Source organism: Procambarus clarkii, chromosome 6, assembly GCF_040958095.1.
Source record: "Procambarus clarkii isolate CNS0578487 chromosome 6, FALCON_Pclarkii_2.0, whole genome shotgun sequence".
NCBI classification, from domain to species: Eukaryota; Metazoa; Arthropoda; class Malacostraca; order Decapoda; family Cambaridae; genus Procambarus; species Procambarus clarkii.
In genome coordinates this window covers 21,273,077-21,285,813 of record NC_091155.1, presented here as the reverse complement: position 1 = coordinate 21,285,813, position 12,737 = coordinate 21,273,077, and the positions used below count along the sequence as shown (strand labels likewise).

Sequence of the window (12,737 nt, the reverse complement as noted above, 5' to 3'; positions counted from 1 at the left end):
ACCCTCAAACTTGCACAAGGCAAGAGGGGACCCAGGAGTCGCATCCATTGGACCCCTTGCGCCCCTGCGGGGTTTCCCAGGGCCCTTAGACTGTTATAGCTAAGAGTAAGCCCAGGTGGGGTACTGTTAACCGGCGCCAAAACAAACTTCTAAAACCAGACAGGGATAACCACCAAACACAGGAGGTCAAGACCCTACTATAACTGCGGGTAGGGGGAACAAGAGCAGACCCCCCACCAGACAGAAACAAAAATGAAAAGAAAAACCCCGCAAGAGGATAACGTACCCAGGAAGAACAGAGTTGACCGCTGTAATAGGTGAAAACTAGCTGCACAGTACACTGCGCTCCTACCAGTACAAAACTACCACTTACCCCAAGGTAAACAAGAGGGGAAGAAACCCTCCCCCCAACACTCCCAGGGCAGTCAATCACCAAGCAGCAAGAGACCAACAGAGGTAGACCCCAGAGTGACTTGTGAAAGATATCCCCCAAGCCCCAGGGGCGGTACTTACAGGGCACTCAGGGAAGGGAACCCTAAGCACATGCAGTCCGAGTACCTGTAAATATTACTTCCAGCTCGCACGCCACCGTGAGAGTAGCACTGAACACATGGCATAGAACAACACAGAATCAGGAGCTGAAGCCACACGACTGAGCCACAATCACATCAGCCGAGAACTGACAGGTGGATAGCTGGCGCAATGGGTCTGGGGCTTCCCCTTTCCCCTCACAGGAGGAGGGAGATGCATAGACAAGCGGCACTGCAAGTGTGACGTCATGCTCATTTACTCATTTTTTACATTTGGGGAGTTCTGCCACTCGTTAGCTTTCAGCAGTAGCTTAAACCAGAATAGGGGTTTGTTTTGAGGTGCTTACCTTTCTGGGTGCCAGGCCTGGTTGATGGCAGACATAGAATGCTCCAAACACATGTGCACTTCTATAGGCCATTGCTCCTTATGCCTCTCTGAGGGGGCCAGGTTCTAGCTCATGGTCCCCGGTAGGTTTACATATCAGCCTGGATAACTCCAAGGAGCCGAAGGGGCTCCCCCGCAGAAACCTGAGAAGTAACAAGCAGATTTACCTACCAAGTTAAAATATATGAGAGATGCTCATTACGCATGGTTACCCGAGTCTGGCCACCTCGTGGTCCTCCAGGGGTGGTGTCAACTGCATCTAGAAACACCGGTGCAGTACCCAACTGCTTGGCCATTGCTGGAACATCCCTGAAAATTAATAAAAGTGTTTTTTGTATACAGTATTAACAAAGGTATTGTTTGAAGCTAATTTAATATTAAACATTTGATTTTCAACTAAATCTTACTAACTTTAGGCAAGTGTAATTATATAGTTATGAAGTTTCTGTCTAGAGAACTGACAATTCAACCAATAATGACAGTTCAAAACCTATAATTCAACCAATATGATTTATAAATTATTCAGAATATGCATTTTTTAACATTTTTGTAAATTTGGCCACGTAGGATGTAATTATTGAGCAGTGCCACTCATTATATATAAGTATCTGCCACTTATTATATATAAGTATCTACATTCGTGTTCACTATAACAAACCATTAAGTTGGCATGCTGAGTGGCAGTGGCAGCCAGTAGCAGCCCGCCACTGGTTGCTACTTCCTCCCTCACTTCACCTGACTCACCCACATTCTCCTCCCACCATACTGTTTTTGCTTTTATTCATTATATACAGACGTTATATATAAGTATTTACATGTTTTGTTCACCACAACTGTACAACTAAGTTGATATAGTTAGTTCAGGCATTAAGAGACGTCGCTACACACAGTCAGGTGGCGGCTGCTTCCCTCACACATTCAAGGTCTCACACACACTAAAATTTCACCCCCAACAATACTGTTTGTGGTATTATTACCTATATACAGACGTTATATAAAAGTATCTACATGTTTTGTTCACCATAACTGTTCAACTAAGCTGGTATAATGCCCAAAGAGCATAGTGGCCACCCCTACCAACATGACAAATCATGCAGATGTTGCCACACCCATCACCAAAATGGCTTCGCCCCACACTCCTTTTGCTGTTATTACGCTATATATACAAGTTATATACAAGTATCTACATTCGTGTTCACCATAACCACTAAGTTGGTGTGCTAAGTGGCAGTGGCATAGGCAGCCAGTGGCAGCCCGCCACTGGCTGCCACTCCCTCCCTCCCTCACCTCACCAGACTCGCCACCACTCTCCTCCCACCATATTGTTTTTGCTTTTATAGAGTACACACATTATATATAAGTATCTGCATGTTTTGTTTACCATAGCGAACAACTAAGCTGGTATAGTGAGTCCAGACAGTAAAAGGTGGTCACACAGAGTCAGCAGACAATGCTACCTCCCTCCCCACCAAAATTACTCCTCCCACTACAGCGCTAATTATCACAACAATCCTGCAATTATCAGAATCCTGGTCATATTTATCACAGTCAGGGGTCTTCTGTAATAATATCATCGCTAAATAATAGCATGAACATGTATATTATGGCATTTTTAGGCGATGCTGTGGTCACAAGCTGAACAGCAGTGCTGTGAGCTCATGCTGCGTGCATCAGGCTTGGTGGCTCAATACTGAGGCCCCTCACACCCGGGAATTTGGCCCACAATTTTTTTTTATATGGTGTCTGTTTACAAGAGCCCTGATGAGGGTGAGGTGAACCCCATGTATCCGAGGGGCGTTTAAATCTTGTGTAGTACTCCAATACATATGATGGGATGCTTATAGCAAGTCACTCAACCCATCATATGATGTGTTGTACAACTTAAGGGTTAAGCACAAATAGGGAAATAGATAAGGATACTGTACCTGTAAGTGAACACTGTAGAGCCCATCATGTTTTTGGGCATGAAAGGTGCACGGTTCTCGGACTTACGCACCAATGCTGTAAGTTCTACGGGTCCCTCTACTTGTCCTTCAAATCTGCTCTCAGGATTTGTCTGATTACGCGACACCCATCCTCGGTTAATTAATATTGTTAAACTGAAAAACCAACATTGAATATAATGAAACTCCTTTTTCTGGATGAGCCACAGTGGCTCCCAACGATAAAGTCACATCAGCTATAGAGTTCTGGTTGGCCTACCAGGAAATAGAGCCATAACCTAGCCTCCCTCACAGAGGCACATAGAACAGGTGACACTCTTGTCACCACACCAAGAAAGCATCCAGAAAGTCAGCAAACCATTACAGATCACTTGAATGAGTCCGTTAGCACTACTATCACCCACCCCGACCATTGAGGGATGGGGGGGGCAGGAGCTGCAGGTCATCCTCAGCCCTCCAAGACAGTTTTGGAGCAGATGGGATGACACGAACTTTGTGTGTCTTTTTCCCCTCTTCCTATGAGCTTGGAAGGGAGGGAATCAAGGAGCCACTGCCTCTTTCATTCAGAAAGAGGTACTTCACCACTTTTAATGCTGGATTTCCGGAGAAACCCCTTGCGCTTTCCTGAAACAAACTACCCACGGAGAAAGGATGATCAGGAACTCACCAGTGAGGAGAAACCACAGGCAATCAAAATTAAGAGAGCTGATTCAGAGACATGACCCAAGGCAACATAGGCATGATGGAGCCCGGGGACATTAACAAAATACCAGGCTGCCAAATCCCCCATGCCTGAATATCAGCCCAGGACATGTTAGCAAAGACTGCTGCAAAAGTAGCACATTTACAAACATCATGGGCATGAGGGTAGACAACAGGCTGGCTGGACCCAATGACACTGCAGACAACTTGAGAAACACGAGCCATAGAACAGGGAATCAAGAATGTTATGAAATGCCAGTTTCTGGGTGATGTGCTCCCTGAAGCTATCTTACAGATCAAGTGCCATACTACGTGTCATCAGTCGCAGAGTCCTTTTCAGCCTACCAAGGACCATGAGTCAGAAACTGGCCCTCTCAGAGAGGCTAAGGGAGAAATGGTCATGAAGACTTTACATTTAAAAAACACTATGTCATCTTGCCATCGACCAGGGAAGGACCCAGAACAGCAGGTGAATCAAAATAGACCACTGTCTGGTTGAAAAATTGCAAGCTACATCCTACAAGCCCAAAAGAACTCCCCCAGAAAGCAAACAAACAAGCAAAACTTCGTTCAACTAACCCCCCGCTCATTAGTTCGGGGAGAGTGGGGGGGGGGTGGAGGAGCCGGCCTGGGCAAGTCAGGCCGCCACCCTCCAGTTCTTTGAATGATGAAAACCGGAGGGACGGAGCGAGGGTGTCAGGAAGCCTCCGGCTCTTGCCCAGAAACTGCAGAAACTGGCATTTCATTATATTCAACGCTGGTTTTCTGGCGGGAGGCCAGTTGGCTCCCTGAAGCTAACTACCCACAGAGAAGGTAAACCGAGAAGAGCTCAGGAGGTGGCAGCCCCGCAGATCTCAACCCGAAAAGTTGACCTACAGCCGACCACTAGAGAAGCCCCAAAGCAACACAAAGCAGCAAAGGGACCCGGGATGGACACGTGGAACCCGGAGGCCAGGACCGTGACCGACCCCCAAAAACCCACGAGCCCGAAAACCATCCAAAGATAGCCGAAAGAGTGGCACACTTTCAAACAGCATAGGCACGAGGGTTGACCACGGACAACCTAAGACACACGAGCCCTGGAACTGAAAACCAGGGAAACCTGATCAACTCAGAGCACGGCCACCGACACAGAACTGGTGACCCACGGGAAGCAGCATAAAGCCACCAACGGATTCCCCAGAAGCCCGCCGCCTCATACTTCGCCGGAAAAGAAAGAGCCGGCAATAACGAACAAAGTGATCTACCAAAAACAAGCACGAACCTAAGGGACCACCACAAACCAAGGAGAAGAAAGGAAAAGTCCCGGTCCAAAGACCAAGAAGACTCAAGTGGCGTAAGTACACGTGAAAGCGGAAGGGACATCCACCTCGAACGCTACCTACAGAGGCTCTGCCAACACCCCATGACACAAAGCAACAGTATTCGGCATGAGAAGCAAACCCAGGCAAAAACCAAGAGAGAGAAAAGACAAATCAACCTGGTTCGACACCGCCGAAACTCAACAACGAGAAAGAAAATTGCAGAAAGACTGCCAAGAGACTGCATACTGTTGCTGAGACGAAAACTGCAGGTGGGACACCTTGAAAGAAGCCACCCAAGGTAAAAACCTCCCCCCCCATCTTATTGGTCTGGCCTCTAAAGAGTAAACTCCCAAACACACTAGAGAATAGAACTCTGTTGGTGCAGGGGAAGTCCTGGGGAGTACCCACAAAAGGTATCCCCAACCACACGCAGCTCCAAGTGCCCTACAAACCAGAATCACACCAGAAACCAGACAGAAAACATGCTCATGAAGATAACTAATGTGTAGAACAACAAGCAAATGGACCTCTCAGGACAAAGTCCAAAGATAGCCGCCACTTAGCTTAGGAGTGGGACCCGCCCAGTCTGTTGTTGACCTGCAAACACCACTGAGGACAAGGACTGTAATCATGTCCACATCAGCAACAAGACTGGTTGGAGGGCTGGAAGAGACCTGTAGCTCTGCCCTCACCACTGCACTGGCTAGGGGTGGGGTGTAGTACTGAGGAGCTCATGTTAGTTTCGAGAGATTGAATCATTTGCTCACATGGTTTGGGGTTGGTAGTGTTGAGGTTTCAGTCTCTGAACCCAGCAGTGGTCTGTTTTGGTTTGCTGACCAGACCACTAACCAGGAGGCCTAGTCAGAGGCTGCAGAGACGTTGATCCAGTCATCAACAGCTATACTACAGGTATGCTTTTCCAGTGAGTTGGAGGAGTGTCACCTGCTCCCTGCACCTCTGTGAAGGGGGGGCCAGGTTCTGACTCTGGTCCCTGGTAGGCCAAACAGAACTCCATGGCTAATGTGACCTAGTAGTTATGAGCCATCTCACCAAGATAGTTTCAGGGAGCCACAAGGGGCACCCTCAGAAAATATCATGCTATTCATTATTAATATTGGATATCACCTGCACAGTTAAGTGTAAAGGTCAATTGAAGCAAACTATGAGGTATGTAATTCTACATAGGATATCTAGAGGTGAAATATTTACTCTTACTAGTTCATATTCAAGACCTAGAGGTGCAATATTCACCCCTTATTAGCTCATATTTAAGACTCAGAGGTACCTGGATGGGGTTCTGGGAGTTCTTCTCCCCCAAGCCCGGCCCGGGGCCCAGGCTTGACTTGTGAGAACTTGTCCAAAAGGATGTTGCGTGGAGCGGCCCACAGGCCCACACATCTACCACAGTCCGATTGGTATGGCACTTCTTGATACCCTCACCTTACCCAGATGCAATACCCATTTAGTTAACACATTTAAATACAGATGTTTGAAATTAAATTACTGTGCAGGTATGTCATTCTATGTATACGAGACCTAATTGTGTAAAATTACATCCAAGTACACACACCAGACTTAAAATTAATCATTATTTATCTATGAATGAAACCAGCTTCAAGACCAGGATTAACATATAAAATATGCTTTACACATTTTAGAACAGAACACAAAGTACATTGTATATCCATTATCTAAAGGTCAATATCAATATTAACTTTGTTCACCATTTTTAATGTAAATTTGGAATTTGTCAAATATACAAAGGTGTATCAAATATGACCCCAAGGTACAGGCACGTTAAATACGACCCCAAGATACAAGCATGTCAAATATGACCCTAAGGTACAGGTGTGTCAAATATGAAGATATTTGCTAAAAGAACTGTTAAGAAATATGAAAAAGACTGAATTGGATCATGCCAGTAAAATAACCCAAGATCAAGGAACATGAGTAAAGACAGGCTCTAAACTACCTAGTAGACAAAAACCATTGAGGTTATATAGAAAGCTGCGAAAGAAATGTGGGTGCTGATCACATAAGTGATCACAAGCCAACATCTCCCAGATGAGAATGTGGAGAAACAAGGTAAATAAATGTTCAATATCCTCACAATAAGTATAAGAAATATTGCCAGAACAAAATTGGAAATCTTCAAGAAAAGCTGGTTAGTTTTCTACAAGAAGTGCCAGACCAATCGGACTGTAGTGAACATGTGGGCTGCTCCCAGCAACAGCATATACATAGGATATCTAGAGCTCTCAAGTCCAGCCTGGCCCTGAGCCCGACTTGGGGAGTGGAAGAACTCCCAGAACCACATCCAGGTATAGCTTCAGGAAGCTTGAAGGAACTTCCTCAGAAAAGGCAAATTACAGTGAAGATAATGCAGTAATTGACTTCTATGACCTAGCCAACCAACCAGCTATGGTGTTTGAACACTCATACTGATTCTTGGCTTGGAAGCATTTTTATACTTTTTTCAATTTTTTTTATAATTTCAAGTTGTTATCGATTCACAATAATACTTGTATAATAGTTTTCATATATCAGTATTTTCGGTAAAGATGAACATTATTAACATGTGGCTTAACAGGAAGCCAGTGGCTTGTCAAAAGTTCCCCCATTTGCCCTGATGATTTTTTACAGCTAGATTTTAAAGCTTAACAGAGTCTTGGCATTTACTGTTTCAGCGGGTAGGCAGTTCCATGGGTTTATAATCCTGTGGGTGAAAAAGCATCTCCTGTTTAAGTCCTACACTGTGGCATGTTAAGCTTGAAACTGTTGCTCCTTGTAAACAAATTTGGTGATAGCCAAATGTTCAGAGTTAAACTATCCTCACAAAATAACTCATATTTTCCAAACAGTTTTGACAAAGAAGAAGTCTTACTTTCTATCAATCAACTTGAAAGGTGTGATGACAAGATAGCCGCTTTGACCAGAAGAAATGAGTCCACTTCCCGCTTCGTGCACGTCTCCACTAACCTGTGCCCATTGTCCAGAAATAAAAATTGTGAATATTTAATAGTTACATAAAAAAATTAAAAAGTTTTTTGCCAATATGGTTTGTTATGGAAGGACTTACAATGATCTCAAATCAGTACTGGCATCAATTTACATAAAATAATTGACAGTACTGTATTACATATTGACTTTTATGAACCTTTACCATTACTGATGCTGATTCCAGCATCATTAATGGATTTTAATTCCCTTGGTATAAAAATAAATTACTGTACATTCGAAGAGATTATGAAATTTGATGATGATGAAAGTCACAGCAAATAAAATTCCCAACTTTGCCTGGTAGTGAAATAAAACTTTTATTTCAAAGTATTTTAACATGTACAATATGTGTAATTACCAGGAGTGAACGTGGCCCAACAAAGACTTCTTTGCTATGGTCAAAAGAGCCAATTAGCTTCACTTGTTGATACTCTAAGTCCTCAAGTTCTGACAATCTGAAAAGTAATTTGATCTTTCAGTATCATAAAGCCAACACACAGCCAAAAAAGCAGCATTGAATGTAATGAAATGCCATTTTCTGGGTGAGCCCCGAAGGATCCCTGGAGCTATCGGGCTAATATGCAATTCATTAGACCAGGGCATTAGTTATAGGAGTTCAGCCTACCAGGAACCACAAGCCAGAACCTGGCCTCCTCAGAGACACAGGGAGCAATGGCCCTGGAAAACACCCCTGTGATTGAGGGTTTTCCTTATTTGCCATTGACCGGGGTTAGGCACCCAGAAGGTAGGCATAACAAAACAGACCCCCACATGATAAGAAAATTGCAACTGAAAACTGAACAGACAGAACTTCCTCCAACAAAACATCACACCCCACCACTGCCAGATCCATGACAGAGGCAGAATCTGGGTCTCACAGGAGGTACGCAGCAAACGCCACCTGAACCTCCTTAGGTGAGCTCCGAGAAGCAGAAAACTTCCAGAAGGAGCCGAGGAACCCAAGGGCACCGAGAACCAAACCCGGGTAGGAGCCAACCCCAAATCATACTTATTCAGGAAAGGGTAGGGGGGGTAAGAAAACACCTCCCCTGCAACAACAAGCCACGCGAAGAGTGCACCATCTCCCATGCGGGGTCAAAGGGAGCCCAAACCTCCCAGGTCAACTCCTGGGGCAAACCCCCATTGTGCCCCAACACAACTAAAGAACACCCCCAACCAAAGGCCCAACAGAGAAATCAAGAACTCTGGACAGCCCAAGGCAAGGCCCCCAGCCCCTGTGGGCCAGCCTCACAGGAATGAATACCCAAACACACCAGAGAAGGGAAATTCTGGCTATGCAAGGGCAGTGTTTGCAGGCACAGGGAAGAGACCCCTAAGTACATGCAGCTTAAAACGACCAAAGAACCAAACCCACACAACAAGCTGGAATCAAAACACACATGTGAACTTACACTAAAATAAGAAACAATACAATAGTCTTGAGTACTGCTCAGTACTCACTTCCCCCTTCAGAGCAGGAGAGATTGCTGAAATAGAGGGAATACAAAGAACATATACGGCATAAATAGACGCAATAAAGCACCTAAATTATTGGGATCGTCTCAAAGCTCTCCAAATGTACTCACTAGAAGGAAGACGAGAGAGAGAGATATCAAATAACATACACGTGGAAGATACTGGAGGGCCAGGTACCAAATCTACACGGTAAAATAACAACACATTGGAGTGAACGATATGAAAGAAAATGCAGAATAAAACCAGTGAAGAGCAGAGGTACCATAGGTACAATCAGAGAATTGTGCAGTACCTATGGTACAATGGTACAATACAAATGGAATTGATGTATAAACATCAGAGGTCCGCGGTTATTCAACATCCTCCCAGCAAGTATGAGAAATATTGCCAGAACAACCGTGGACATTTGACCAGACCACACACTAGAAGGTGAAGGGACGACAACATGTCGTCGTCCCATTCTTCTTCCTTCTATTGATACTCGCCCTTCTCTCTGGCTTCACTATGTTGATGACATTTTTGCTTTATGGCCTCATGACCCTAGTCTTTTCCAGCCTTTCCTCTCCTCTCTTAACAATCTGACTCCTTCTATCCATTCAAAGTTGAATGGGAATCTAATTCCCTCCTTCCTTTTCTTGACGTTCACGTTCACAGCTCTGTGTCCGGGTTCTCTTTCTCTGTCTACCGCAAACCCATGTATAGTGGCATGTACATTCACTTCTTTTCCTACCATCCCCCTTCTGTTAAGATAAGTGTCCTCGTCTCTCTCTTCCTCCGCTCTCTATGCATCAGCGACCCTCAGTTTCTTGATTCTGAAATTGCCTTTATCTACAAATCATTCTCTCGCCTTGGTTACCCTTTGCATTTCATCAACTGTGCCTACTCTCAAGCTAAACGAAATTTCTTTCATCCTAAACCTGCTTCCAACACTAGTAGTACTGTACTATGCCTTCCCTTCATATCTGAACTTAAAACTTTTACTAATACCTTTCGTCCTCTTGACATAAAGCTCTCCTTTCGACAAACTAACACACTTTGTAGCAATCTAATTCACACTGCTCCTCCTGCTTCTAATGCTGCTGGTGTCTACACTATTTCCTGTTCATCTTGTCCTCTCCAATACTTTGGCAAAACTGGCCGTACACTTAATGACAGACTTAAAGAACACAAGAGAAGTGTTAAGTCTGCAGACACTAACAATGCTCTCTTCTGTCATGTGAGGGATTCTAATCATCCTATTGATTGGTCTTCCTCTAAAATAATCTTTCCTGCCTCTACTTTACACTACTGCCGTCTTGTTGAATCGGCTCTAATACACAACGTACCCAACATGAACTTGAGCCCTGGCTTTGTTGCTGTTGATTCTTCCCTTTCACAGTATACTGTATACTCAAATGCTCTAATCTTTCTAACAAACGTGACTAACATAAGCTTACCCTTCCATTTATCTTTCTTTCTCTTTCATTTTCTTACTCTCTTCTCTCTTTTTTCTGTTCAATGTTTTCTCTTACATTCCCTTCTATCCTCTTCTTATTCCTATTACTATGCCCTTCCTATTTGGTGGTTATAATAGGAGCTGCCTCGTATGGGCCATTGGGCCTTCTGCAGTTCTTATTCCTACTACTATCCCCTCTACTACACCTTACCGTTTGTACCTTTTGCCTTGCTCCTCACCACTCTTTCACCTATTTATTGCCTGTATCACCTCCCTCATCACAATCGACTTGAGAATGGTCCAGGACAAATCGAAACGTCGTCGTCCCTTCACCTTCTAGTGTGTGGTCTGGTCAAACTACTTCAGCCACATTATTGTGACTCATCGCCTGCAACCGTGGACATCTTCAAGAGAAAACTAGATCATTTTCTCCAAGGAGTGCCGGACCAACCAGGCTGTGGTGGATATGTGGGCCTGCAGGCCGCTGCAAGCAACAACCTAGTGGACCAAACTCTCACAAGTCAAGCCTGGCCTCGGGCCGGGCTTGGGGAGTAGAAGAACTCCCAGAACCCCATCAACCAGGTATAATAAAGAAAAGGGCCACCACAGGACAAGCCCAAGGATGGCCAGCACTTAACTTGAAGCTTTTGGCTTGCCCACAAGCTGGCTTCGCTGGAAGTACTACAAATTAGTGTGGGGATACCAACATCCTGAATAGGACTGACTTGGGGAGCCACGGCTGGGCCACCTGGTGGTGGCAATCAGTATTAATGAGTTTCGAGCTCGTTTGAGCGAATACCTTGGTCTGTGTCACTCGTTTGTGGCAATTGTAACATTTTTCGAGGCTTTGTTTTCCAAGAAAAACACTCTAGTTGTCCGTAAAGCTGCACTGACTTTCTGGAGACTTTCTGATGAGGTGGGGGATTGCCACCTGCTCTCAGCATCTTTGTGAAGGGGAGGGATCATGTCCTTACAAGGGACATGGATCAAGTCCCTGGTAGGCCAAACAAACTAGGCACAACTGATGTGACCTCTTAGTATGAAGCAAACAGTTAGTTGTGGCTACTCATAAACTTTCTAAATCTGCTTAACTTTGAAATTAACTCTGAGTACAGGGCTGCCTGTACTCTATGTCCAGAAAAAAGCCCAAGCATGTTACATCATGGTTTGATTAAAGCAACATTTGAAACACACGTATAACAAGCAACAAAAACAAACAAGCAAGAGAAACAATAAAACAACCAAGAGGTAAGCTACATTTCAAGAACTTACTCTTGTGGAAGGTTAATCGGAGGTGTGGTGGTCTTAGCTTTTAACTCTGCTATGAGGTTCAGCTTCCACTTTCTGCGCTGAACCTGCCATGTCCCAAGGCAGAACGTACCAACAGGAACCAGCTAAAGAAATTAATGAGAGAACACTGTCAGTGATACCAAAAGTGCTTGTTCAAGATCTATTATCAGTGTTGTCAATTGCTTGATAATTATGATAGTTGAAAATTAATAGATTTGGTGTACAATATCATGACACCCACCCAACCTGCACACTCCAACACCACACCTCTTCATTACACTGGGTGAACAGTGCTCCATGTGTGCTGTCATGAGAAACAAAACACTGCCTCTTCACTTAATGCTGCCACAAAGCCTTATTTCTGACACCTTGCATATTACAGTACTGTACTCTCACAATTCATGTTGCCATTCACTACCCTTGCTTTGACTGCCAATCTTTTCCATAAACTACCTTTCCTGATTTTATTTTTAACTTACCCTGTACACTATGTTCACTCATCATCTATTCACTTAATATAGCCAAACTATCTCAATACTCTCTTCTTAGCTTCATTATTTACGGACTTGTACTTGGCTGCTTAGTGAACTCTGTCTGAAGCCGAGAGATAAAGAGCTCCTAGAAAGCCACCAGCAAAATGAGTTCATATTGGAATATAGTACAGGAAAATAC

At 44.4% G+C, this 12,737-nt stretch overlaps 1 protein-coding gene across 6 annotated transcripts in view; it reads right to left on the bottom strand.

Moving 5' to 3' along the window:
• Window positions 1-12,737, bottom strand: part of LOC123753935 (uncharacterized) — a 66,580-nt gene that overhangs the window by 49,311 nt on the left and 4,532 nt on the right. For 5 of the 6 annotated variants that reach the window (XM_069306448.1, XM_069306465.1, XM_069306444.1 and 2 more), the window contains exons 3-7: window positions 12,048-12,169; window positions 8,223-8,319; window positions 7,749-7,843; window positions 2,841-3,014; window positions 1,087-1,224 (exon numbers count right to left, since the gene is read on the bottom strand). In XM_069306448.1, coding sequence (XP_069162549.1) covers window positions 1,087-1,224; window positions 2,841-3,014; window positions 7,749-7,843; window positions 8,223-8,319; window positions 12,048-12,169 — 626 coding nt within the window. The remainder of the gene's footprint in view (window positions 1-1,086; window positions 1,225-2,840; window positions 3,015-7,748; window positions 7,844-8,222; window positions 8,320-12,047; window positions 12,170-12,737) is intronic. The other variant, XM_069306471.1, reaches the window with a different exon arrangement.